The sequence below is a fragment of the Dermacentor silvarum genome, chromosome 3 (genome assembly GCF_013339745.2).
Source record: "Dermacentor silvarum isolate Dsil-2018 chromosome 3, BIME_Dsil_1.4, whole genome shotgun sequence".
Classification (NCBI taxonomy): Eukaryota; Metazoa; Arthropoda; class Arachnida; order Ixodida; family Ixodidae; genus Dermacentor; species Dermacentor silvarum.
Window position 1 is genome coordinate 104,042,904 of NC_051156.1, and position 22,784 is coordinate 104,065,687.

General features: G+C 50.0%; 1 protein-coding gene across 1 annotated transcript in view; it reads right to left on the reverse strand.

Moving 5' to 3' along the window:
- Window positions 1-651: 651 nt before the first annotated feature.
- LOC119444632 (nose resistant to fluoxetine protein 6) overlaps window positions 652-22,784 on the reverse strand; it is an 81,655-nt gene continuing 59,522 nt past the window's right edge. The window contains exons 9-12 of the mRNA XM_049664676.1: window positions 21,053-21,173; window positions 6,676-6,862; window positions 2,754-2,896; window positions 652-964 (exon numbers count right to left, since the gene is read on the reverse strand). Of these exons, the coding sequence (XP_049520633.1) occupies window positions 662-964; window positions 2,754-2,896; window positions 6,676-6,862; window positions 21,053-21,173 (754 nt within the window). The 3' untranslated portion in view covers window positions 652-661. The remainder of the gene's footprint in view (window positions 965-2,753; window positions 2,897-6,675; window positions 6,863-21,052; window positions 21,174-22,784) is intronic.

A 22,784-nucleotide genomic window follows, 5' to 3' on the forward strand; every position in this document is an offset into this window, starting at 1 on the left:
TATGAACGCTTCGATGTAGCGAATAATTTTTGCGTTTCTCCCAAGAGAGCTCGACTGCATCGTGTCGCAAAACAGTAAAGAAAACCGCTGCAGCTCTTTTTCCTTTTACGAGTTCTGCCCATGGGCGTGGCGCGCCATTGAACGCAGCGTTGGTGTCCAAAGTTTCTTCCGATGGGTACAGTCAGCAGCAAGTGTTTAAATAAATGCAATTTAGGCGTCACAGACAGGTACATAAGTTTCATGCAATAATTACTAGAGGGAACCCCGGCAGTGGTCTGTATGGGAGCTGCTAGAGAGCATGGGAATGATAGTTAATTCATGTTGTTGTTGTTGTTGTCGCCTTCACCATATGGCGTGTTCGTGTATTTTCCTAAACTTCGTCCTCACTTCAAAGCGCTTTGCGAGTTTCCAAGTTGATCATCTTGAACAAATTTCGTCCTCATAAACGCAACCATACACAATAATTATGCATGTGCACAGAAACTTAGTGCCCGTCATTTGATTAGAAAAAAAACATTATTTATTTAAAGCATAATAAATATCGCCATAAGAACGTCTCAAGCCGCCAGCACGATGAGTCCTTACAATGGCAGCAGAAGAATCAAAGCTACAGAGTTTCCACAACAGTAATTTTTGCAACAATCTCTGCGGACAGGTCCGATTAGCGTGAGTCTCGGAAGCAACCACCGTAGTCCGCGGCGACACCACCAGACGGAGGCAGCACTGCTAAACGCAACTTGTTCGCAGCCGATGTCTCGTCGAGCAGCTCGTTGCTCTGGTTAGCGGTGAGCACTACCATAGACGATGAGCATGATTCATCGGCGCGTGGCTCCTCGCGACTGCGTCGGTTGACAAAGCGGTTGAAGCAGGAGCTCTCGATGTTCGAGAAAGGTTTCTCGCAGGCCAGATAGAAGGCCCAGCCGAACAGGTAGCTGAGCACGGCGTTGCCCAGGAAGCCACGAACCTGCACGTGCGAGGGATAAAACGCGTGGTTACGATATCTTGCTTAATCCTTGCTTTAATTTAACTGAAATCATCAATACTTCAAGTACCTGCAGCATACGAGGAGGATGATTAACGCTCAATGCTGTCACCACTGAAGTGCCAGCCCGTCTCGGGAGATGTGCCGGCAGTCTTTGGATACGTCACAGCTCATAACGAGCCACAGCAAACTGCTAATCTGGCAACGAGGAGTCACTGTATTTTTCTGCAATAATGCCTCTGTTCGGTTGTGACGTGCAGCAAATGGACTTATTTTAGAGATTTCGTCGTTACGACGTCTTCGCAGAGCAGTGCCTATTGACCCTTTTCGCGGAACAGTTTGTTGTAGAGAAACGAGATGGCGCTTACGGCGGCGCGTCATACGTCTCCTCAGCGACCGCGCACGAATGCGAAACCATTACCGCTTCTACCTAACTTCTGCGCGATCAGCTGTCGGAAATGAAGCTGAGTTTTCGCTAACGCACTGTGCTCCATTCATGCTGGTTTGAATCATGTGAATTGAAGACGAGTGCAGTAGTTGGCTGCAAAAATAGTGACTGGCATGTTAAGGAATGGAATGAATCTGTGTGGCCAAGTTCGCGGACCGCTGCTGCAACTGTCCGTACATGTTTCCGGCACTTCGAGATGTACGGCTTTCCTCGAGGATACACACATTTGCTCATCCGCCAGCGTTGTATTGCTAACCTTCAAAGAAAGGGCTTCAGCCCTGGTACGTCGGCAAGAGTGAGTAGCGCTCGTTAAACAACGATAAAGGCAGTAGCGCCGTTTCCTGTCATATAGTAGGTTTCGCGCACTGTATCTACACACATCTACCCCAACCAGCACGAACACTTACACCCACTATTTCACCAACGTGCCAAGAATAAGTGAATGGGTGAACACTTGAATATATGCGCAATGTATACGCACAATAAGTGACGGTACTACACTGATAGCGCACGAATGGTCGAAGCTGAATGTTTCGTGACAGTCCACAAGAAAAAATACGCATTTACTGCAAGGTATTACATGTGCAGAACAGCTACGTTTCAAGCCTTGTGTGCAGCAAGAACAAATCTAACGGAACTGAGCACACCCACGAACGATTAGGCAGAAAATGATCAGATAGTGACCGCACCGAGGAACCTTACTGAGTCAGAAACTTGACAAGGCGCTGCTTCAAAATACTTGCCAAATAAAGAACGAAGAGCAAAACACGCTAATCCTGATTCAATTCATGAGCGGAAAGTTTGGATAGCTTGAAATACATATTTAGCCCCGCTTTTAGAGCAAGCACCATATACGCTGCTCGCGCCGTTTGGACGTAGCTTAATCAGCTCCGGAAGCGTTTTCACATGTTCTCTGAAGCTGTGGCCAAAGCTTCGTGTCGTCCACCCAGTCACCGTCTACGATATCTCCCGAAACAGAGGTTTTCCAAGCCGCGCCGGCGTCATGCACTTCCATTGTAAACAAGGAGGCAACGGAGGCAGTTGAGGCAAGCAATGGACGCGTCACCACGTGATCAAACATGGCAGCGCCCACGGAATCGCCGCGAAAAGGGTCAATACGTTCATACAAGACACAGCAAGAAGAAAATAGTGCGGACACAAACCATGGAATCTGTCAGCAGCCCGTAAAAGGCGCGACTATTGTCGTAGAAGCTGAGATGAACGTCGTACTCAATTTATTATGAGCTAACATGATGATGCAAGACGAATGGTAAAGCCAAAATGCGGAGAATTGCAGAGTTTTAGCTTTTAATTTAGACTTACAAGAAACCAATGTGCGACGTAGATCCTCTCACGTGCCATTCCAGGCGAAGTGACCAGCACAGCAATATGAACGAGGTAGACGGAGAAGGTCAGCCGGCCAAGGGGCACAAAAGCTTCCCACGCAAGGAAACGGTTGACCAGACCTGCACAATTGAAAACCCCAGCAGACAGTTAGTTACGCGCAGCTATTGCACGAGGTTGCAAACGAATATCTGTTACATCGGCCTCTCAGCTGTTATTTTGTCGTTATTCTAATCAGGTTCAGGACAGATTCATGCAGCGGTCAGTACATATACTAGTATCGCTAGAGAGTTACACGTCAGCAGATACATGCTTTATTGCTCGATGCCATAACCACAAACAGAGTGGGGAAAGATACTGTCATCATTGTACTAATGCCGAAGGAAAGTCCCGCAGACTTGCGCGACCTTCAAGCAAAAAAAATGGAGGACGGTTAAGCTTCACCTTAAGAGTGGAATGTGATAGCACTCAAAGGTCCCTGACTGTTTGCCAGGCTTCCCGGCAATTGCAGCTGTCTTTTTTCTGCACATTATATAGCCTCGGCGGGCCGCGGGCGCCGCTGCTGTAGAGTTACTGTATATGGCTCCCACAGGATCCCGAACCACGCCAACCGGCCCAGGCCCTCCGCGTGGCCCAGAGGCGCTGGTGAACTAATCAAATTTTTCCAAGGAAAGTGCGTCAGAAAAATTGTAAAGTACGACTTAACCACAACTTACAGGCATGATAGCGTCGGTTTGTTACAATGTTTTCGCACTACCATAGACGATCGTATTACTCTACAATTTTTCTGACGCACTTTACTTGGAGAAATTTGATTAGTTCACCAGCACCTCTGGGCCACGCGGAGGGCCTGGGCCGGTTGGCGTGGTTCGGTATCTTTTTCTTGGTCGGACAACGCCGCCGACGCCGATACCAACGCCAACATCGGTTTTTCTGCGACACGGGGCCCTTAACGCTCTCGCGTTAGAGTGGTGCACCATGACGCGGTGCCAGGTTCTCATTCCATATCTCGTCGTGCTGTCTCGGATTTTAAAAGCGTCTGCAATCGTAAAGCTAATATTTTATCAGTAAAAAAAAATGTCGCAGTTTCGCCCGAAAGGCGAAGCATCAATTGCGATAGCAAATTGGTAGAGAGCTATTCGGAGTAGGGATAGTAGAGTAGTTTTATCGGTCGCATAAACTTGGACACATTCGCTTTCTAACTGAATTGACAAGCGTGGTGTCATCGCGCACAAGCAAACATGAATAGATCACATTGAATGACCGCAGACAACGACTGTCAAAACGCTGGCGCGGCCGCTGCAGCGGGCGAAGAATCGTGCGGTCTATCGCTTCAACGGAAACTGAGCGGCTAATGGACAGCGCATAAAGGTCAGAGCCGTGTGGAGACACGGCCGGGCTCGACTGGCGCGCGCCAGTCGCGCCCGGCCGTGGTGGAGATAAAGAGACGGTGCGGGCGACGGCCACCACAGCCAGTGCAAGCGTATTTGTTGGCAGAGTAGAAGCTGCTCCCCCCGTCCCTTCCGCGCTGCCTCCCCGCTTTTTTTTTTCTGCTTTCGCGTGGGAGATTGCGTTGCCAGTTCTCCTTGCGCTGGGTTGCAAGATAAGCATTTGATGCCGTAGCACAGCGTCGCCCCGCCTCCCTCCCCCCCATACCCCCACGGCCTTTTGGGCGACAATCGCGTTTGCTTTCCGCCGTGCGTTGGCTCTCCGTGATAGCGCGCGTCCCCCGCGCGCTTTTACGACGGTGACGCCGACGGCAGAAATCCCGTTGAAGTGTCCATATAATTGCTATCGCAATAAAAAAAACAGACTACTTCGCATTTTAAGGAAACCAGACTTCACTTAGCAAGTGTTGAGAACATTTCCCGTTCCAAAACGGCCGAAATACGAGACAATGCCTGGAAGTTCTTGACGTCACACAGACGTATACTAGCGTTGATGTTTCGGCATAAATAAAAAAATGGAAGTCTGGCATTAACTTTCGCCCCCAGTAATCGATATTATCCTGCCTAATGAACAAAGAAAAAAACTTGGAGGACGCATTAGCTTCGCCTTTAAGAGTGAAATGGAAAACCATTCAAAGATTCCTGACTGCTTCTCACGCTTCCCGGCAACTGCAGCTTATGTAACCCTAACGTTTACCAGTAAACGCTGCCGGCGAACGCTATGCCCGAAGGCGAGCATTCTGGATTTTTTTGTTCTTTCCCCCGCATGGCAGGTGCCGCCGCTGCCGCAGATGCGCGGATGCGAGCGCCATCTGGATGGTTGCAAGGAACGGAGCTGCGCGCGCCGCTCTGTTTGGTAGAAGCGCGGCCTCTTGTGTGGGCCGATCGCAGAGGTAGTGCACAGCCGTGCCAAAAACACTAAGACAGACCTCAAACGGCAGCTGGGAAAGGGGTTTGTGTTCCGAGCTTCCGCGTAACAGAATCATGTTTTCTCGTATATTCAAATTACAATCGAACGATAACATGTCTGTAGGTTGTGTTTACCTCGTATTTTACAAATTTTCTGACGCATTTTACTTTGAGATATGCAATTAGGTCAGTAACGCCTATGCGCCACGCGGAGGGCCTGCTTGGGAGATGCATGGTTCGGGTTGATTTTTCTGATACGGACAACGCCGCCGTTACCGACACCGGATTTTCTACGACACGAAGCCCTGAGCGCTGTCGTGTTAATAGTTGCGAAAGAATAATTTACTAGTTTAAATTAGTTTGCTCCTGCTTTTTATGTCCCCTTGAAGTGATAAAAATGAAATTCCGATGCGAATCGGATAACTTCCGCGAACAAAATTTTAAAAATGACTGCTTGAGACAGTAGTGGAGAAAGCAAATATTCAAGAAATGTGCAGATGAAATGTAATGTTTAAAATTCACATTTCACCAGCCCATTCCTCCGTAAGCACTCCACCTCGTGTCGACTTCGTGAAAAGGAGTGTTCGCAACTTTTCCCCCTCAATTTTCCGTTCACCTTTCTTTACTTTTAGCCAGCCTAAAAATCTGTCAGGTCCAAACATATAGCACCGAGTGCCGCCGAGTTTCAGAGATCAAATCACGGGTCGACTATTAGATTCACCGGATAGAGGAGCACCAAAATTAAGGAGCGGCGACCCAGACAGTTGTCTTGCGAATTAAGGCTAGCTGCCTGTCGTCGTGCTATCCCATATAGTCGGAGACAACCTTAGAAAACTGTAGCAAATACATTTATGCCCAACTTGTTGGTTACTCGCATAGACACGCCAGCCAATTATGCTTGATAATTTTTGTTACATCCAGTTAGAGGCTCGAACTACTCTATAATCGGCGTCTATTGGGAACTGTTTCATGCTATACCAGCGCAATAAAAACTGGACACCAAGTGAAGACGCACACACAAAAAGCGTTTGAGATGTCTGCGCCTTCACTTAGCGTCCCATTTATATTGCGCTGATAACATCAATGATAACTTGAATAATCTAGTAACCAGCTAGCCCGTCTAACAGCATCGGGAACTATGTCTTGAAGCGCGGACGCAACAAGGGCGGCTACAGTGCGGTTCTGTGGCTGAAGCTTGTAGTAACGCCGCGGGGATAATGTATAATGATTCTATTTTAATGCAACTCCTCTTCAAGCTTCGTCAATGGCCCGAGCGCCACCCTATCCACGTTATGAACTGGATCGGCCGGTCATGAACGGTGGATAATGAGAAAAGAATGAATCGAGCGATAAGAATCACTACGTTATACCAGCCTTGAAATGCTTTGTTCTCACAGAGTGCAGTTTCTGTCGTTCCCCAATGAGGTGAGGCATCACACTACCATTGCTGAAGCTTGTTTAAAAGAGAGAACCTATTATTTTCGACAGCTTAAACTCCGCTGCTCCCGAGTCAGTTTGTTACACGAATGCGAAGGGAGGCTGACCCGCATGTCCCGACGCGCACGCGTACAGGACCCAGCCGATGCCCGCTGCGAAGAGTGTGCGGTGAAGCCCGTTGTACAGCACCACGTCAGCGCCAGTAGGGGGTTCTCCTTTTTGCCACTTGAAAGCGCCGAACACTCCGTACACGCAGGCTGCCGTCGAGAAGGACCACATGGTCAGCTGCGCCATCTGTAAACGAACAGTTTTTGGGAGCGTCGGCCAGTCAGGCGTTATTTCCTTTTTTTTTCCTCATCAGACCTTGTACTTTCGACATGTTCCGAGAAATAAACTCAAACTGAAACGAGCACGTGATGCAGTGACTCCTCTGTTCGCTTAGTAACGGTGATGTGGCCAGACCTGTTCAACGTTTGTCAGCAATACTTTCTCTTTAATTATACATGTTTTAATTACTCCTTGTGATGCTAACATTTCCGTTTAGTTTTTTTTTCTCCTGCTGCACTCGCGCTTACTACTTCGGGTTAAAGTCTGATGTACGTGTTTTTCTGTGTTATTCTCCCTTCCAATCTTGTACCTATACTCCACTACCTAATGCTTCGGTACTGCAGGTTAAGAAAGTTTGATGCAAAGTTTATTTTTGCGGAAGTAAATGTTTTACGCGACTGAGAATGCCAATGAATATTACCTCCCCACAAATTCCTCAGGCCAACAACCAACTATGATTAGTTCACTCTCATCTTGCCTGAAAAACTGCCCGCTAACACTCCATTATTTCACCACAGTAAAGCTCTTATAATCTGCCCAATTTCGCAACTAAAACGCAAGAAATGAGTATTTGAACAAGATATGTCGTTACAATTTATATTAATGTACTTTTCTCTACTCCTAAATGACATTTGTAGGCTAGGGTGCACTGTACGTATACATTGTTTGCACTTAATTTCTATGTATAGCGCTCATGTCCTTCTGCGTTTTATTAGTAAGCTTTTGCCTCATATCCTCGCTATCACTTTAATTCGTTGACGGGGCGTTTCAGTCGGTCGTTATAGCTGTCTTTCCATATCCTGTCAACTTAAACTTGTCGAGGAAAACTGGAACAAACAGTTCTTTCCGTTAATTCAATTACTAAACAGCGTCCTTGGCAACAATAGCCTCCATACTGTTGCGGATCCTTACAACAAATTTATCTCGCCGTGATTGGGAGGGATGTCAGAAAAGCTACTAGCTTCGAAACTACTATCTTTAAAAAGCAAACAGACATGCTTTCAACACCATCCGTATACCAGCACATGAAGCAGGCTCAATGCATGCCCAACGTTGCGCCCCGTCAGCCTTAGCCGGGACAACACCAATTAAAATGTCCTTCTTACAACGTTGGTAGTAATACGACGGGTTTTATTGCGTTGTCACTGACATAACTAGGCCTCATTTATAATTTGATCTGCCACAAAATATAATGCTATGCAACACGTTATTTTGTTAAATTTATTTATTCCTACACACTACAACTCTTGCCTCTTGCGTGCCTTTTCTATTCTGGACTGCTGTTAAGCAGTTGAAAGTTGGCGCTAGAGATGGGTCGCTCAGGAGCGAGCCGGATCTTGTGAGCGCTCTTTTTAAAGAGCGAGTGAGCGGTCGTTCAGTAAAAATGAGCGGCGGTTCTTTTGGAGAAAGGCAGCCGGTTCTCTCGCGTTCAGAGAGCCGTGCCGATGCGTTCCGTCAGAGCCGGGTTACTGTAGCCGGGTCTTCTGCTGGGTGCGACTTCCGCACCATCTATTAGCGGTACGAGAAAGCAACTGCCCTTCGCCCTTCCTCGCAAGAGTCGCCTTCACCCCCTCGCCTTCGGCTGAAGAACGAAAGAACCGCCGCTCACTTACTGAACCACGACTCCCTCGCTCTTCAAAAGAGCGGATCAAAAGATCCGGCTCGCTCCTGAGCGCTCAGGAGCCAGCCGCTCTTTTCGCCACGGCTCCCTCACTCTTCAAAAGATCCGGCTCGCTCCTGAGCGCTCAGGAGCCAGCCGCTCTTTTCGCCACGGCTCCCTCACTCTTCAAAAGATCCGGCTCGCTCCTGAGCGCTCAGGAGCCAGCCGCTCTTTTCGCCACGGCTCCCTCACTCTTCAAAAGATCCGGCTCGCTCCTGAGCGCTCAGGAGCCAGCCGCTCTTTTCACCTCGGCTCCCTCACTCTTCAAAAGATCCGGCTCGCTCCTGAGCGCTCAGGAGCCAGCTGCTCTTTTCGCCACGGCTCCCTCACTCTTCAAAAGATCCGGCTTGCTCCTGAGCGCTCAGGAGCCAGCCGCTCTTTTCGCCACGGCTCCCTCACTCTTCAAAAGATCCGGCTCGCTCCTGAGCGCTCAGGAGCCAGCCGCTCTTTTCGCCACGGCTCCCTCACTCTTCAAAAGATCCGGCTCGCTCCTGAGCGCTCAGGAGCCAGCCGCTCTTTTCACCTCGGCTCCCTCACTCTTCAAAAGATCCGGCTCGCTCCTGAGCGCTCAGGAGCCAGCTGCTCTTTTCGCCACGGCTCCCTCACTCTTCAAAAGATCCGGCTTGCTCCTGAGCGCTCAGGAGCCAGCCGCTCTTTTCGCCACGGCTCCCTCACTCTTCAAAAGATCCGGCTCGCTCCTGAGCGCTCAGGAGCCAGCCGCTCTTTTCACCTCGGCTCCCTCACTCTTCAAAAGATCCGGCTCGCTCCTGAGCGCTCAGGAGCCAGCCGCTCTTTTCGCCACGGCTCCCTCACTCTTCAAAAGATCCGGCTCGCTCCTGAGCGCTCAGGAGCCAGCCGCTCTTTTCGCCACGGCTCCCTCACTCTTCAAAAGATCCGGCTTGCTCCTGAGCGCTCAGGAGCCAGCCGCTCTTTTCGCCACGGCTCCCTCACTCTTCAAAAGATCCGGCTCGCTCCTGAGCGCTCAGGAGCCAGCCGCTCTTTTCACCTCGGCTCCCTCACTCTTCAAAAGATCCGGCTCGCTCCTGAGCGCTCAGGAGCCAGCCGCTCTTTTCGCCACGGCTCCCTCACTCTTCAAAAGATCCGGCTCGCTCCTGAGCGCTCAGGAGCCAGCCGCTCTTTTCGCCACGGCTCCCTCACTCTTCAAAAGATCCGGCTCGCTCCTGAGCGCTCAGGAGCCAGCCGCTCTTTTCGCCACGGCTCCCTCACTCTTCAAAAGATCCGGCTCGCTCCTGAGCGCTCAGGAGCCAGCCGCTCTTTTCGCCACGGCTCCCTCACTCTTCAAAAGATCCGGCTCGCTCCTGAGCGCTCAGGAGCCAGCCGCTCTTTTCGCCACGGCTCCCTCACTCTTCAAAAGATCCGGCTCGCTCCTGAGCGCTCAGGAGCCAGCCGCTCTTTTCGCCACGGCTCCCTCACTCTTCAAAAGATCCGGCTTGCTCCTGAGCGCTCAGGAGCCAGCCGCTCTTTTCGCCACGGCTCCCTCACTCTTCAAAAGATCCGGCTCGCTCCTGAGCGCTCAGGAGCCAGCCGCTCTTTTCGCCACGGCTCCCTCACTCTTCAAAAGATCCGGCTTGCTCCTGAGCGCTCAGGAGCCAGCCGCTCTTTTCGCCACGGCTCCCTCACTCTTCAAAAGATCCGGCTCGCTCCTGAGCGCTCAGGAGCCAGCCGCTCTTTTCACCTCGGCTCCCTCACTCTTCAAAAGATCCGGCTCGCTCCTGAGCGCTCAGGAGCCAGCCGCTCTTTTCGCCACGGCTCCCTCACTCTTCAAAAGATCCGGCTCGCTCCTGAGCGCTCCGGCTCGCTCCTGAGCGCTCAGGAGCCAGCCGCTCTTTTCGCCACGGCTCCCTCACTCTTCAAAAGATCCGGCTCGCTCCTGAGCGCTCAGGAGCCAGCCGCTCTTTTCGCCACGGCTCCCTCACTCTTCAAAAGATCCGGCTCGCTCCTGAGCGCTCAGGAGCCAGCCGCTCTTTTCACCTCGGCTCCCTCGCTCTTCAAAAGACCCGGCTCACTCAGGAGCGGGACGCTCTTTTGAAGACCGAGGGAGCCGTGGTTGAGTAAGTGAGCGGCGGTTCTTTCGGAGTGAGGAAGCCGGTTCTCTCTCCTTGAATGAGCCGTGCCGAACCGTTCCGTCAGAGATGGGTCTTCTGCTGGGTTTCGATGTTTTATTGCGATAGCAATTATATGGACACTTCAACCGGATTTCTGCCGTCGGCGTCGCCGTCGTCGTCGCCGTCGCCGTGAGGTTCCCTATAGATAAAATCTTCGCCGCGCTCCGTATGCCCGAGCGGAAGTGTGCGGGGACGCGCGCTATCACGGAGAGCGAACGCACTCAATCTCCCACGCGCAAGCAAGGAAGCGGGAAGCCAGCGCCGGAGGGAACGTGGGGGGAGGGAGGGGGGGGGCGCACATCTACTCTGCCAACAACCGCGCTCGTCGCTCGCCCGCTACGTCTCTTATCTCCATACGGCTCTGACCTTTATGCGCCGTGCATTCGCCGCTCAGTTTCCGTTGAAGCGATAGACCGCACGTACATGTACCTTCGCCCGCTGCGGCGTATGGGCTTGCTGCCAGCGATTTGACAGTCGTTGTCTGCAGTCATTCAGTGTGATCTTTTCATGTTTGTGCGCGCTCACACCACGCTTGTTCATTCAGTTAGTAATAGTCGGGCCACATTTTCCAACGCACGCTACACATGCAATGCTGCCCGGATCGGCAGTGCAGCGCTACAGGTGTGTCCCTTCGCACGCGCTGCCCACGGGAAGCGCTTCTCATCAACACCACCGTTTCACACGCGCCTTCTCGTGGTCATCGAGTCTCTCTTCATGTCGGTCTACTTACGGCGCAGCACACCTGCTTACTTAATCAGCTCATGTTTACTACAATTCATATTGCTACCAAAGCCGCTCACCTTACTTCGTTGCTGTGTTGCTATCGCATTCATTGCTTCGCCCTTAGGGCGAAACTGTGAAATTTTTTTTGATTTCTGACCGACGAATGGTCGCCGGTGTTCGCCCACTCACGCTACTGGTACTCGCTCGTAGTGCATGGTGTGCGCAGCAGTCCCCTTGGTTTTTTGTGCGTCTTATGGTGTGGCACCCGATGCCCCCGAAGGGAGAAGTAAAGAAGTCTTAATTGGCAAAGGATGGTACCGTTCGTTGCCTGGTGCTGTTCGAACGATGTCGCACGACTCTCACCGATCGCACATCGTGCGCTGGTCCAATAACACTTCGAAGATGGTCTTCCGTGTCTTTAAAGGGCCCCTAAACCACCTCAGATATTTTTGAACATTTCAAGTAAACGCGCATAGAGTTCAGAATGCCGTCACGATCAACGATGCCAAACGCTGCAGCGCTACGCGCTGCGGGAGCGCCACAAAAAAAAAATGCCGTTCTCCTCCCCTCGCCTTTCCGGTATCCCCAGCGGTCGTCACGATGTCAGCAGGGGGAATCTGGTGATGTCAACTGCGGAAACGATGTCCATTGGTTGAACAAGAACTTACGACTTCCGGTTAGTCGGCTAGCAGGTACGCGCGCTTTCTGCTCTTCCTCGTCGTGTTGCTCGTTTGTTGCGCCTTTGCGAATTGGTAATTACAGCCTGCAACGCAAGTGCCTAATCGATCGCGTTCCAACACAGTCGTGCTTAGCGGTCTGATTAGCTGCGCGAACAGAGTGCGACAGTGTTGGCCTTTCTAGACGTGCGCGCAACACAGGGTCTATATAGACCAGGCAACCTAAAGTTTGCCCGCGCGGCACCAGCGCCGCCCACTCCCCTGGCGGCAGGATGGAAGTGTCGAAGGTCGCCGCCGGGCCAGCGCGCGGCTGTGTTCTCTACAGCGCGAGCGACCGCGTGCGTTGTTTTCGTGACGGCGAGCGCCACCTCATCAACCAGGAAAGGTGGCACGCAATACTGCTGTGTTGTTGATTGCCACAAGAGCCTCGAAAAGCCGAAAGCCACCCGTGAAGTTCTACAGAATTCCGGAGAGGTGGTACGAGGAGGACAGACGACAAGCGTGGATAACTGCAGTGCGCCGAGTCAAGTCACGTACTTTCGCATTCGCGTGCAATATCACGGCCGCTCGATAAAAACGCAATAGTAATGTGCCTGCATTTAGCGCATGGCCGTTTGTTTAGACGGGTCGCGTAGTTGAATCGTACAGTGAAATCCGCCGTGTTAGCTTAGCGGTAAATGCATACGTGTAGCGCCGCTAAGCTGGACGACGCGAGCTCGATTCCCGGCCACGGCGGCCGCATTTCGATGGGGCGAAATACAAGAATACAGTTCTTGCCATGTACTTTGATTTTTGTGCACGTTAAAGAACCCCCGGTGGTCAAATTTATTCCTGAGACCCTCCATTACAGCGTGCCTCATAATGATATTGTGCTTTTGGCACGTAAAACCTACGAATTTAATTGATTGTACTGTTCTTTCACTCACCATCGGCAAAGACTGGCTCAAGATAATTATATCCTTTTTCCAAACGCTGCAGCTTAAATTCCCAGTTGTACAGGCAACAAATAGGGCCGCACGTTACTTGTCTTTTGTGTGGTGGAATTCCGTATTTAATGCAAGCTGCGGTCATCGCATGCGTCGGTAAGCGGCAGATTGCAAAGCAGCTGCCCGAGACGCGCGCGTTATGTTTGTTGCTTGGCCATGCTTTCTGGGTTCACAATATCCAATCATGCTTTAAAGTAATTGCCACCTTGCATATTCTTCACTCTTCCCGCCAAGAATCTTCGTTTCGTGTAGTAGCCGGCCATCGGTGTGAGCTTACTTTTGCTGCGGCGGGGCATTCGCCCGACGAGAAACTAGATTTTCTTTGGTGAGGCATGTATCGCTCATACTTGCGCTCGTGCTGCTGGTCCCAAGGTAATCGCTGGTTATCGTGATCTGGGTTCATTTCGCGGAGCAGTTTGTACGAGTGATTTCTCATGACCAGCGAAAAGATACCTTGCTCAATAATGCAATGAGTTGCCATGACTCTAGCATTGAATAAGGCATGATATACTTTAAATATTTATACAGCATGATATAAGGCATTATGCACATATGTAGTACTTACATCGTTAATTAATTTTATTGGCTTATTGGTGCCTAATGCATGTGTTCTTTCTGTTCCGACAGTGCTGATGCCACTCCCTGGGAGCCAAATTGAGAGCAGCCGTGTGTGCGCGCCCAGCGACCAACGAAACCAACCGCAATCGTCACCGTCTCTGCACATTTCTGCAAACATGGATGACCGCTTTGTGACTGCATCATAGAGAAATAAAAGTGACTAAATGACTGAACTCGGTGTGTACCTCTAACTCGATGTCGTATACTATCTTGTTGGACACCTCCGACACGCACTTGGCTTTCACTGTCACATCACCGCCCACAATTTTTCAACACCACACACGTGTGGAAGCAGACGCTCCCCTCTCTTGAGTTTGCCGCCACGAAAAAAACTGTTGGCGTCGGCAACCGTCTTGAAATCGCACTGCAGTCTTTGCATCGCTGTTCAGCAAGCATGCGATCTGCCGCCGTCGAAAACGGGGCGCCGTGAGCACGAGCAGCGAAGGAAAGCGCGGGCGAAACAATGTAAACAAAGCGGAGACTGCACCGCGGAGCGACCGCGCTGCTTGAAATTTCCACATTGGGGGAGCTGTCTGGAGGCGCAGCAGCGCCTTCAGGCGATCGTTTTCTCGTCTATAGCGGTACGCTTCGCATAACACGGGCCGGCACCGCAGCAACAGCGCGTATCCGAGAAGCGCTGAGTCCATGTTACCGGCACGGTAACTCATCGCACGCCGTTTTCCATTCGCGGGCCGCCGTTCGACAGCGGTTCTTGCTCGCGAACGGCGAGATTTCCTTGCCGTACGTAGACAGGATGAGACCGGGACTCATTTGTGCGGCAGATTCACCGCCGCTGATCGCTCGACGGCGCCGATATCGTCGCTAGGCCTTTTGTGGTTCCCTTCAAAGCTAAAACGGACGGCACTTTGAAATGAAATACCGACGCTCACGAGCCGCAATATTTTCTTATAGTTGTTATCGGTCTTCGCAATACTTGTACACAAAGAAGAAAAATACGCTGATATTAGCGGCGCCGTCGGCTGCGATGCGAGCACAGCCGAGCCCGTCGTTTCCCGGCTGCAGCTGCATGTTTTCGTTGCCGGTGGCGGAGGCGCGCAGGTTCGCGGTCGTCGATTGGGCCATTGATGGTGCATCGGGCGGGGCGCCGGCCGAACTGCCGTCTACTTTGGACATCTCTCGCGCGGCAGACGTTCTACGGCACTGGTGGGCGGTTCGCCGTCGGTATATGTGCCGCTAGCGTGGACGTGAGCGGAAGTATGCAGTGTTTTGAGAAGCGCGTTGGCGATGACGTTTGTCACGTGACCTTTCGAGAAGCACTCGGCGAGGAGGGGAGAGCAGCCGATGAGGAGAGTAGCGAAGGAAAGAGCGAAACGAGCGAGGGCCCTTTTTCGATCATCAAACGCGTGTAAAGGTACGGCCACGCTAGCGGCAGAGACCCATTTCGCGCGGCACGCCGCAAAACCCCTGATTCCTGCCGATTTTTCCGCGGGCGGCATGACGCGTCGCCGCGCGTTTTTGACGCTAGCGTGGCCGACGCTAACTCCTCTATTACGGCACCATTTCGAAAAATTCTCGCGGCTACGTGTTCGTTGTTGACTCGTGCGCAGCTGCAACACCACAACTAAATTTCGACCTCTGGGTGGCTTAGGGGCCCTTTAACGACAAGAGGTGTAGTACAGTTTACGTCCTGGTCTTCATTTGTGCTAATTAGTGTAATCATTAAAATGTCGCCCATGACATCCACTTCAGTGCATTTTCTGAGCGTGTATCATTAGCACGTAAATAAAACGAGGCCAATGATCTGTTGTGTTGTAATAGAACTTCATTTCTTTATTTTTTTTTTGTCCTAGTGTATGATGGCATGATCGCCAATATCGCGCGTGCACTCAAGAGAGAAAAAAAAAAGAAAGGTACGTGCGGCAGTTTTGTGGATATTTCGTATGATTTTTGTATTGTACTTCAAGAAATGATTCCTACATTCATTTTGCATGTCGTTACAGCTTACTCATATTATAGTGAACGTACGTATGTGAATAAATGAATAAATTTGAAACATAATGTACAATCATTTTGTGTTCTTAGTTTGACAAAATGTGATTTTAAAGTACCACAAAAATGGACAAGCTTCTGTAATGACGATGAAGTTACATATTTTTTTTCTCAGAAAAGTACGTCGCGTTCTGCCTGTCACAGTATCATAAGCATTTTATCCCCAATATCAGAAAAGAAAGCTTCATTACAACTAAAAATTCACGCTTTTAATATCTGTAAAAATATTCTCTAAACATAGCGAAAATATCAATAACACGGTTATTAAATTATGCATATATAGTTTTTTTTTTCAAAGCCACATAACTATAGAATATGCATAACACAGGTTACAGGTTTAAGTGAACCGGTGAGCCGTTCAAATGAACCGGTTCATTTCAGTGAGCTGAGCCGTTCCGAGCCGCTCACTGAAGTGAGCCGTTTTGCCCATCTCTAGCGCTTCTCTTTGTTTTTCCTTTTTCTTGTTCCCTTGCTTCATGTTCCGTGCTTTACGCCAAGAACAACATGTATAGTAAGCCTCGAGAACGGTGGAGCAAAATTTAAGTACAGTGCCCGTCACTGCTGTCTAGAGCAGTTGGAGCACCATGCTGCTGAACGAAGAAATGCATATTTGAGGGAACATTTAAGGTATTAGAGATGGTACCAGATTGAAGGAAAGTCACAAGAATCTGGTACCGTACCTTGAACGTTTTCTTTTCTTTGCGCTTTCGATTTTAACGCTTTCTTTTCTTACAGCACAAGGTTACAGTGTTCTAGAAAGCCTTGACGGAGGTTATACATATGTTGCCTTTTGTTAACGTCCAGAAGAATTAATTACGCCCTGCGAAAATCGCAATGGTTTCATCTCACGACATGTCTTAGGTGATGTGAATATTGCACGGCTACTGCGGCAGTACCCGTGCTCTCACGCGTGCATGTGCTCTCACGGCCATCGATGCAAGTGGAATCTCTGAAATGCTCCTTAGTCACGGTGCTCTCGGTAGAAAAACATTTATTAGATCGGGGGGGGGGGGGGGGGGGAGGACTCTTTAGCCTCGGTTCTGATTAACACGGGGGCCAGGACGGCCTTAAATCCTGTTGCTTTGCTCTTGCTCGATGCAGCAAAGGGCGGCTGCGTACTCGTCACGTACTCGTCACGTGATTGACACGGGATCTGCTCATCCTATCCTGCAGAAACCGTATCGTGTCTCACCTGCAGAGCGCACAATCATTTCTCAACAGGTGGAAGAAATGCTAAAGCAGAAGGTCATTCAGGAGTCATGCAGCCCTTGGGGTTGTTATGATCGGCTTGGAACTGCACCTGTCAAATGTGGGAATCAAGCTCGAGCGCCTTTCCCATGACGAGATAATCCTCTTTCATCCCCGAGAGAGCGTCTGACCTCTACGGAGCAGACGAAAACAGCGAGCTACCAAGAAGGAAGACCCGAGGGAGAGGAGGTCGCCAACTTGACCGCCCGACAGAGGTCTGACACTACCACAAGTTCCCCGAAGGAGTCATCGGCAGGTTATGCCTGGAATCTGTATCTCTCCAATGTGGGAAGCAAGCCCCAGCGCTTTTCCCGTGACGAGATAATCCCCTTCAGCCCCGAGAGAGCTCTCACCTCTACGGAGCAGACGAAAACGGCGAGCTACCAAGAAGGAGGACCCGAGGGCGAGGAGGTCGTCAACTTGACCACCGGAGAGAGGACTTCCCCGAAGGAAATGCCGGCCACCACGAGGGGATTTAAGGCCGTCCTGGCCCCCGTGTTAATCAGAACCGCTCGAGACTCGGATAGAGTCAAAACCATGTACCAATGAAGTGAATACAATCTTTTCTATTTTTCATCATCACGATGCCCGCCTTCATCGTGGTTTCCTGATTCCTGCGGTGACGACCCACCTCACCCGGTCGAGATGATATCAGGGTGCACCTGTGATCCTTGTAAGGAAGAAAGACGGTTCTTGGAGATTCTGTGTGGATTACTGACGTCTCAACTCTATCACCAAAAAGGATGTATACCCGCTTCCCAGGATCGATGACGTAATTGACTGCTTGCATTCTGCCTCGTATTTCTCCTCCGTGGATCTAACGTCCGGTTATTGGTAAATTCCCATGCATTCGGATGACAAGGATAAAACGGCCTTTGTAACCCCCGATTGTCTGTTTCAATTCAATGTAATGTCGTTTGGCTTGTGTAACGCCCCAGCCACGTTTGAGCGCTTCATGGATATTATTCTGCGTGGACTGAAGTAGGAAACTTGTCTTATGTTATCTTGATGACGTTGTAATTTTTGGACGAGCACAATCGCCATCTTGACATCGTTCTTACATTCACCTTGAATATAAGAAGTGCACTTCGGCAACCGTGAGACTCTGGTTGCCGAAGTGGCACTTCGGCAACCGTCATCTTGTCGACAAGCACGGCGTTCGGCCTGACCCTCAACAGGTCGCTGCAGTTCGCAGCTTCAACCAACCGCAGTCACTACGAGAGTTGTGAAGTTTCTTGTCGTACTTCCGTCGCTTCGTGCCGAAATTTGCCGACCTGGCTTACCCCTTGACATGTCTACTCAACAAGGACGTGCCTTTTCAATAGTCAGCAGAATGCGAGTGATCGTTTAAGCAGCTCAAATTTGGACTGACTTCAGGGCCGTACTTCGCCACTATGACCTATCTGCTGCAACCAAAGTACACACCGACGCCAATGGTATAGGCCTCGGGGCCGTCTTGGTTCAACGGCATGACACCATAGAACATGTGGTAGCCTATGCCAGTCGTTGTTTAAGTAAACCAGAGCGCAACTACACGGTGACGGAGCAATAATGTCTCGCAGTTGTCTTCGCCGTCCACAAGTTTCGCCCGTATATCTACGGACGCCGATTCTCAATTGTCAACGACCATCACTCGTTATGTTGGCTCACCGGACTACGCGACCCATCCGGCCGTCTTGCTCGTCGGGCCATACGATTACAAGAATATGACTTTGAAGTGTGTTACATGAGCGGTCGTCGTTACGCTGACGCTGATTGTTTATCAAGGCTTCCCTTTCCGGCGACCGAGTTTGAGGCAAGCAATTTCGATGAATATCTATAGCAGCTGTTGACCCTCTATTTCCCGACCTTATCACCTTTCGCACAGAGCAACGCAGCGACACCAGTCTGGCTCCTCTATTTATCTCCGAAACGAATGGTCAACGCCGTTTCGTTGTAAAGGGTGGCATTCTTTACAAGCAGAATTATTCTGGCAAGGGTGACCGTTTGCTTCTAGTCGTGCCTACAAGCTTGCGACGTGATGTGCTCCAAGAAATGCACGATGACCCTACATCTGGACATATGGCATTTTCCAGGAAGTTTCTGGGCACTCAAGAACGCTTCTTCTGGCCGAAGATGTGCCAAAGTGTAGCAGCGTACGTTGCGAGCTGTGAACTGTGTCAACGCTACAAGCGTCTAACTATCGGCCCTCCAGGACTTCTGCATCCCATCGAGCCCCCTGCTTCACCGTTTGAGGTAGTTTGTGTGGACCTACTCGACCCTTTGCAGCGATCAACGACAGGCAACCGGTGGATTATAGTGTGCGTCGATCACCTGACACGCTATGCAAAAGGTGCGGCGATTCGTGCAGCAACGGCCGCTGAAGTTTCACACTTCATGCTCTCATTCATCATATTACGCCATGGATCCCCTCGTGGGATCCCCCCATGGATCCCATCAGTGATCGTGATCGGCAATTTGTTGCCGATGTGGTTGAAGAGCTCCTCCGTTTTTCTGTCTCATTTTCGTCACGCCACCCCGTACCACCAGCAGAACTAACGGCTTAACTGAACGGACCAACAGAACTCTCATGAACATGCTTGTGATGTATGTTGATTCCGCCCACAAAACTTGGGACACTGTGTTGCCTTTCATAACTTTCGCCTGCAATACCGCAAAACACGAGACCACCGGATACAGCTCATTTTATCTCCTGTACGTCCGCCAACCTCGTACAGCTCTCGATTCTATCCTTCCGTTCTCCGAAACCGACGAAACTCTCTGGCCGAAACACTTTGCCGCGCAGAAGAGGCCCGGCGCATCACCCGGCTTCGTACTTTTGCCTCCTAAGAACGCTCTGAAACCCGTTATGACGAGCGCCATCAGCGCGTATCGTACGAGAAAGGCGCATTGGTGTGGCTATGGACGCCACTTCGGAAGCGCGGCCTATGCCAAAAGTTCTTGGCCCATTACACCGGCCCCTTTGTCGTTATGGCACGTCTCTGTGATGTCACGTACGTTATATGCCGACTCTTGTCTACTGGCCGTCCGCTCAAGCAAGACCAACGTCGTCCATATCACGCGTCTTAAACGTTTTCACCCCCGGAACTCCAACTGACTCACCCGGTGGGCATCGTCTGCAAAGGGGTATTGCTACGATACGTGGGGATGCTTGGAAGTGAAGGAAGACGACGTGAGTTCGGACTGTGATGTCATCAGTCCCTAGGCCTCTCGCATTCATAATTTTCCTTAATAAACGCACTTCACCGTAACAGTATGATCAGTGCCAAGTGCACTTTCACAGTACGTGCAAATAGCCATGTCACTACCCTGCAGAAGTGTTGCACAGTACTTGAGAAACAAGTTGCCGCTGTGTAAACATTATAGTACAGTCCATTGCAAGTGCAATATACCCCTGTCTCACACTTTTAACAAAGTGCGCTGCGAGGGCCTTACACATAGACAGTAACACTAACACTGCAAAGAAACCACACGTACACGAGCGCGAACTAGCAACTCGCTTAATATGGAAAATCAGTTCCGCAGAAATGCGCAAGGCTGCACTTTTACGAAAACATAAAAATTCTGTCCAACCAAGAGTAGTGCGATGCCACACGCTTACGCATTCAACGCAGGAACAAGATGGACAGGAGCGGAAGCAGAGGTGTGCAGCGCTGTGCGTATCTGCTTCCACTCTTGGTCGTCTCGTGTGACTGCGCTGTACGTCTAATCATGAGCAGCAAGCCCCCGTTTCCACTCTCTCAGATTCCCAAGAAGCCCTCGCTGATTTCCTTTGTGGCTTCTCGCGGCTCCCGGGCCCGGATGACAATATCTTCTTTCATACCAGCTCACTCGTAGTTACGTGAAGTTTCGCTGCTGTGGGGTACTACCTTTTTTGTAAGTCCACCATAACAGTGCAAAAAACAAAACAAAACAAAAGTATGCTTCTCCAACCAGCCCAACGTCAGAATATCGCAGTCGTCGAACTTTTAAACCGACAGCCATCGCGAAATTTCTATCCAGCGTCAAGACCCCGCCCTGCCCACACTCGCACGAAAGTTAAGCTTTTCTCCCGTTTCATCTATAACTAGGGACGTCTTCATTATCTCTGCTCGTTGCAGCACACTCACCCTGCCGATGCGCACGCTTCGGAATCGGAGGAAAGCGAATCCCGCCAGGGCTCCGACGACGTACGATCCGACGTGTGGGTAGGGTCGTTGATGGACCAGGTCAAGAGCTTGCATCATCTTCCTACGAGTGTGCCACGAGGACTTTGTTAACAGCCTGCGACTTACACATCTACGCTTGCGTCTCGGCTATCCCGTGAAATATTGGCTACAGTTTGTGAACTTGGGCGTAAAGTTAGCAAATATGTAATAGCACGAATTCGTCTAAGCTTTGTCTTTGATCCTTGCAAGGTGCTCGTGATTTCTCTTACAAGCTTTATTGTGGAAATCATCCCTTATACCTAAGCGCATGGCAACGGTATGCTTAGCTTATTCTTCCAGTGCTAAGATCTGAGTGCTCTAAGAACTTTACGTCAATAAAATAATAAGAGTGAAGGAGAAGGATCATCTGCAATGGTAAACAAGTTTTCCCGTGATCACTGTTGAAGTAGTAGCGATATTTGGCCAAATTACCGTATTACACGATCATAAGTTGTTTCGCGCAATAAGAATTCTACAGAAAGCTGAGTTATGCTTGTACCTAAATGCTAACAGTTTATAATTTTTAATTGAGGGCACTTGCTGCAAAGAATATGATGTGCATCAAAGGAAGCTATAAATAAAAGTGCGCAGCCTGAGAAAGACGCCGCTCTGAAACAAAGTTCTTGTGAACTTATGATCCGTCAAGCAACCATGTTAACTCTGTGTAACTATGTGACCATGTTAACAGCAAATTGTTCTAAACTATGTCTTCGGATGCAAACGGGCGACGTACGTGGGCGACTCTAAAGGAAACGATAATTGTTTTGTTGAAATTGCCCATGCCCAATACATAGGAGAATCTCTGTATTAAATGCTATTGCAATTGAGTTCAATCGACTACGCAAAGTGTAAAAGTCCAGACGACGCCATTGCTTCACTGCCGGTCGTGAAATAGAGGCAGTAAACGTTCTTTCGCAGACCTTGTATCTTTGCCTAATCACCGCTGATTTATTATGACACTTGTCGCCGTTATGATAATGTTCTTTTTCGGGAACAGAAGGCGTTTTCTATTTTCGTTTTTCTTTTTTGATTAGGGAGCCTACATGCAACGCCGTGGCACGCAGCTCTCCCGCCTGTGCACCAAGGTAGGCAGGCGTACGGGGCTGTGATTTTCAGTTCTGTAGTTACTCTTTGTTCGCTTCTGTGTCGACACTGTTCACAAAGACAACAATTTCAGAGAATGGACATGTTTTCTATGCGACTCTGATTTGATATGGCCCAGTCCGCATACTAGTGATACAACCGGTACAAGCGAACCGGTACAAGCGTGACAGTGTCCGTCTACAAATGCAATGCCTCGTTGTCTTGCAGTTGCCGTAATGAGCTCTCTGTACCCGTACGACGAATCTACTCACGCGAAATAGCGACCGCAGCCGTGCATTTGTTTCTCACATAGAGTGCACGGAATTGCCAGCCCAACAGGAAAGCGGCAATTTTCAAGCAGTTGGTAAAGTAATCTTGCAAGTTCTTACGAAGGTATGTAGTCCCAGGGGGTCGCATGTTATAACAATGCACTTCACACGCAAGTGATTTCGCTTCTCCTTATGGGATCGGACGACACTGAACCACAGTTACCGTCTGCATAACTTGGAGTGATGGATAAGATAATAAGATTGGAAAAAGAAATGCATTGTTGCAAAATAAAGCCACATGA